The sequence below is a fragment of the Artemia franciscana genome, chromosome 5 (genome assembly GCF_032884065.1).
Source record: "Artemia franciscana chromosome 5, ASM3288406v1, whole genome shotgun sequence".
NCBI lineage: Eukaryota > Metazoa > Arthropoda > Branchiopoda > Anostraca > Artemiidae > Artemia > Artemia franciscana.
In genome coordinates this window covers 13198528-13204527 of record NC_088867.1, presented here as the reverse complement: position 1 = coordinate 13204527, position 6000 = coordinate 13198528, and the positions used below count along the sequence as shown (strand labels likewise).

At 34.2% G+C, this 6000-nt stretch overlaps 1 protein-coding gene across 1 annotated transcript in view; it reads left to right on the top strand.

Annotated features, from left to right (window-relative positions):
* The first annotated feature begins 1505 nt into the window (after positions 1-1505).
* LOC136027675 (regulatory-associated protein of mTOR-like) overlaps positions 1506-6000 on the top strand; it is a 138455-nt gene continuing 133960 nt past the window's right edge. Inside the window, exons 1-2 of the mRNA XM_065705122.1 lie at positions 1506-1553; positions 3445-3519. Of these exons, the coding sequence (XP_065561194.1) occupies positions 1506-1553; positions 3445-3519 (123 nt within the window). The remainder of the gene's footprint in view (positions 1554-3444; positions 3520-6000) is intronic.

The following is a 6000-nucleotide window of genomic DNA, read 5'->3' as shown; positions in this document are numbered from 1 at the left end:
AACGAAAAGGGTGATTTCTAAGGAAATGCAAATATTTAGACGCGTAATGAAACAAAAAGCAGAAATGAAAAAAAAAATATGTTGCGGTGTCTTGCGGTGTTGCTGTGTCAAATTTAGTGACATATAGAATTGTCTGTCAAACACGTGACAGAAACTTTCAAATCTTTTCTCTTCACTTATTGTAGAAAGCAGTTAAAACAGACAAGATCCTCGTTTTCAAGATTGTTATCCAGTTGAAATCTTTAAAATACATATGAAAAATATGTAATATGTTTTATGCATTTTATTCCGTTTTTGCGAGTTGGAAAATCATTTTTTCTTGGGGGGGGGACTAAAACCCACTAACTTTTCCCCTGAATACAGCCTTTACAGTATCAAAATAAATTGCAGCTTTACTAAGTGACTTATGCTTCTTTTTGATCTTCTGATAAATTTTTGTCCGATATGATATCAATTATTCTCTCTGTCAGCCTTTCAAAAACCTTCAAAAATTAATTATCTGCTTTCTAACATCCATAGAACTTTGTTGAGTGGTGCTTCCTAAATAATGAGATTTCTAACTTCGTCTAAAACTTGTCCTCTCAAGATTCTTTCTACATTTAAAATATTTAATTTCTACATCATTAAAATATTTTACTTCTACATAATTAAAAGTATTAATTTCGGTCTCATATTTCCTCTCTTGTAGGCAAGAAAGGAGCTCTTAAATTTTGAAAGTCGAAATGATTAAGCAATATAATGAGTTTTATTTTTTAATTCATATTTTCAGTTTCTAAGCTTGACTCTCTCAGTGAACAAAAGTCTTTTTTTTTAATCATCCTTTTAATCTCCGGTTTAAGACATGAAATGTAACGTCAGCGGATAAATTTATGACGAAGAAAACGGCGACTGCCTTTTAGCCTTGTCATCTGTTTCTAAAATTGAGTCCATTGAATTTCAACTTTTTTGCTGCATCAGCTTACTATCACTCTGGACATCTGTTTTCCCATGGAAAGTCACTGTATTTTCATATTCCGTTTAGAAGGCTTTAAAGTAATACCAGTGAATAAAACAGTTAGTTATTTAAAATTAACGCAGTTATTTAGTCATTTAAACCGCCTCTTCCCCCATCTCTACCTTTATAGCAGAAAGGAAGGCACATAGCGTCTTGTTTCAACAGGAATCATGCAAGAATATTTGAATCAGTGTAATAGGCACCGCGTAGGCTCATGTACCACCCAAATACTTTCTAACAGAGCCAACTGTTATGCAGGAAGGTACACATTTAGCATCTTGTTGAAATCGAGAATTGGAAATAATTTTCGATCAGCATTGTTTTAGGCACAACTCGAGCCCATATATCCTCTACTCTCACCCTCTCACAGACATACACATACACATACCTCCCTGCCCACTGCCAACTTAATAGCAGAAATATAGGCATATTGTACCAAGCTTAAAGAGGAATAGTGCTGAGGTTTTCAATATCTTTATTGGAGTAAAATAGTAGACACATGCCTTATATGATGTCCTATGCCTCCCTTCTTGTCCCATCGCCAACTTTTTGCAGAAAGGTAAATATTTTTTATTTGTATAAAATACATCCTACAAGAATTTACACTGTACATGACTAACCCGGATCAGTGGTTCCTCTAGCCAACCCGGACCCGCAATCTCCTCTAGTCAAGCCCCAATTTTAAATTTTCAGCTTAATGGTAGGTATAAAACATATAACGTACCTTCTTTGAGTCACAATTTTGCAAGATTTTTCAGTGTACATGATCGCATATTCAAAGGGGATCTTCAGTTTCCTTTGATATACTTGAAAGTAATACTAGTAGCCTAAATAGGATTAAAGTTAGACAAAGATGCTGTTGAAGCGTTGGATCTCTTCAAGTCCCCCTCCTCCACCCAGTTTTATTTTTGGAGTTCTGTGAAATTATACTCTAAAACTTTTACTACTAATGAACAACTCCCTGGCGCACTAAGCTGCCTAAGGCCAACATAGCTGCGCACGCTCTTCCTCCACCCAATCTATTTCAAGCTTCGCTCTTTACTCCCTCCTAAGAAGTTCTAATTTCCTTTAAATAATTCCGAAGGACCTCTTTTAACCGTAAGGAATGACCTGATTTTTATTCGGACCCAAATAAATGGCCAAAAAGGACTATCTTTGGCAATACGTCACCCTTCATCGGCAAAACTTAGCCTAGCCATTTTAACCTGTCTTTCCTTTTTACCCTAGCAAGTGAAGTTGAACCACATTTTCTCTAAAGATTACTGCTTGATTTACTGTCGAACGAGTGCTTAAGACTACTCAGTTCCTCTGGAAAATACCTAATATGTCTTCCTCAGCCCTTTGAAGTGCCCTCGTCTCAGGACCATACTTCACTAGTATCATTACCGTGGCTTCCAACGGTCATACGGTCAACAGTCTAGTTAGTTGCATACTAGAGCAGTCGTAATTTCTATGAACTTGAATCAGGAAATCAATTTTAATACAATAGTGTTGATTCAGTAAAGGGCTATTTATCTCCAATTAATGTATTGGATATTCAATAAAATAGTAGAAATTACATTAATAGCAAAATAGGAACTTCTTCTGGACTTGATAGAAAGGTGTAAAGGCGGCTTATTAAAACGCTAATGAACTTCCCTAGACAAATTTTGTTCGTATTTGTGTCTTTTTAATCTGTTCACCAGGCTCTTCATAGTAGTAGAGCCGTTCCTAAGATTGGTGCCCAGGGCAAAATTAATTACAGCACCCCTTCTCTCAAACATAAGCAAAAAAAGCTGAATCAAAGTGAAGAATTTGATCAAAATGGATAACTCCCCCAGTAGTCCCCCCTCCCCTCTTCGGACGGCTCTACATAGCAGGAAAAAAACCGATCAACGTGCAAAATGTATTTTCTGACATGAATACGTTTCGAGAAGTAAATCTGGTCAGAAATAGAAGACTGGTCAAACACCAAACAATATAGTATAAGTTGAATTGTATTTAGCTCTTCATATATAATTCATGCTTGTTCCACCTTTCAAATTTTGATTTCTAAGGCCATGTTTTAAGGTTAATTCTAAATTTCAAAGGTTAATTCTAAATTTAAAATGTTAATTTCAAATTCAATTCATGTTCCCATTTTGGGATTGCTGAACTAGCAACATCACTCATTAGTTGTTATGTTTTTTAATCATTAGCCTTTTCGTTGCGTGCATCCCTGGTTGGTCTTGGTTTCGTCCCTGGTAATAACTGTTAATCATAAAGCTTTAGCATTTCAGTTAATATTATTAGATATAATTGTTTATCAACATTTGCTGTCAAATCTACTGGTTGTTAAATACTCAGCTATGTAAATCTTTTAGTATAATTGATTTGGACGTTTTGTTAATTGATTTAATTTGTTGTTTTCCAATTTTGTTTGAGAGATTTAAAACCATTTATTAATTACAATTTTTTGAATTGCATTCTAGACGCATCAAGCAGATTTAGTGCGTGATGGTGGTCATAAATACTTTTTAGCTGCTTTGCAAGATCCTACAGTTCCGGTAAGTCAATTTCATATTATCCTCCTTTTTTTGGATGTTGTATATACGGCTACTCCAGGGGTTGATCGCTTAGCGCCGTCTGGTGTACTTTTCCGAGAATCACTTGTTTCACCACGCGTGGTGCACTTCCACCACGCCTTGCCTCTTTGTACTCCGCATGTTCTGACTGGCATGGCGCGGGCCATCTAGTGTGCGTGCTTTTTTTTAGAGTGAGTGACTCCTTAACTTTTTGTTTCATTTATTCATTTCCCTCAAAATCGAGGAGTATATAAAATACATAAAAAACATTGCATAAGAAAGTGGAATATTGCGACAAACGAAACAAAGCATTGATTTAAAATAGTTTTAATAATACGATTGAATAACATACATAAGAAAAAAATATTAAATATTACTTAAATACTAGAAATAAGAAAAATATTATGCATAAAAAGAAAATTTTCTGATTTTTGATAAAATTTATTCTTGTTAATCATAGCTATTTCCAACGGTTCTTGATTTCCAAACCGCAAAACTAATTCAGTGCTACTAAAACAAATTGGAAAACCAAGTAAAAATTTGAAATATTTGAAATAGCAAAAGGTAATTGAAGACATATTGTAGATTTAAAAATCTGAAAAAAGAAGGGCAGGATAGAGAACTTGTGGGAGGGCAACTGCATTAAAAGGAGAGCCTAAAATATCACGACCATAGATACCACGAAGTCGTATCGTTTAGCAAAATGCCTTCCTAGTTTTTTCTTGAATATTCAAAATTAGCATTGACTTCGAATCTAGAGCTGAAGCACAATAAGGTAACCCCAGATAAAGAACATAATCAGAAACTGGAAATGAAGTAGTTGCTCCTTTATCAAATTAGTTAAACTTGGTTATTGTCATTGATGGGAAATTTTGGCATTTTTTACACTAATAAAAAGGCCTCTATCTTTAAGCTCTCTGGAAAGGGTATTAAAATTTCCCAATCAAACTAGCTTTAGGACGACTCAAAAGAATAATATCATCTGCATATGATTATCAGCATATATTATATCATCAGCACATGTCCCCCTTCCCTCGCAAATTTTAGAAAAAGTTGGTCCCGCTACCTTTGGAATTTTGTTTCCTCCTTTTACTCCACAAAGATTTATAATACCCCTCCCCCTCCTTTCCAACTTATGACTTGAGCCTATACGAGCCGTTTTATAGATAGTAATTATATACGACACTGCTATAGGTCATTTTGAGATGCATGACAAATTAAAAGAAAAAAAAAATGTTTTGAAGTTAAATAGTCACGTTATCTACCATTAATTTATAACAAAAAAATATATTTGTCTATATATTTTTTTCTTTTGAAAAATACTGATTTTGTGGGTTAACGATTAACTATCTTCTCGTCAAAACTTCATAATTTTGTGTATTATATTGGCAATTTTTTCAAAATACACAGTTTGAAAACTGTGTTTTGAAAACTAAGAAAATAATGATTTTCTTTGATTTTTACAATCCTTATTCTTCTGAAAATCCTCTCTGGAAGAAAACTTTGGCTTTAGCATTAAAGTACTTTGGAGATCTTTTGCTTCTTGGACTCATCTTAAGTGTATTTATACGAAAACAGCAATTTTTAAAATTTCTCTTCTTTTTGCTTCAACATCATGAAGTTTTTAGGGAAGCATCATATTCTCCTCAGTATGCCCACGTTAACCATAACAATAAAGAAGCAAAACTAGTTAGTTAAATCTGACAACGTTTTTCTTCCGTGGGACTTAAAATATCAACAATCTGCAGATTTCCAAGGACAATTAGACCTTGAGATGTTTGATATGAAGTTTTTAGGGAAGCACTATATTTTCCTCAGTATGCCCACGTTAACCCTAACAATAAACAAGCAAAACTAGTTAGATAAATTTGGTAACGCTTTTTTCCGTGGGACTTCAAATATCAACACTTTGTAGATTTCCAAGGACAACTAAACCTTGAGATGTTCTATGTGAAGTTTTTAGGGAAGCATCACATTTTCCTCATTTTTTCCACGCTAACAATAACAATAAACAAGCAAAACTAGTCAGTTAAATTCGATAACATCTTTCTTCCGTGGGACGTCAAATATCAACAACCTGTAGATTTCCAAGAACAACTAGAACTTAGGATGTTTAACATGAAAGAGATTTCACATGAAAGGGATGGAGGAGAAGTATGCGCAGGTGTGTTGGCCTTAGGCCATATGGTGCTGCATTGAGATGTTAGTAGTAGTAGTAGCAGTAGTAGTAGTAACTAAGCCTTCGAAGGAAAGCTACATTGTCTTAATCTGTGTAGTGCCATAAGATTAGCTTGTTACTTTACGAAATTTTTCACATAAGTTTCATCTTGTTTTTTATTTTGTTGCCAGCATCTATCAAAAACTGCGTATCTTGGAATAGTGGTGTTATCATTAAAGACTAAATTTACGATTTCTTCTACGTTTTAAACATATTTATTGATAGTATAATTTTCCACTTAACCA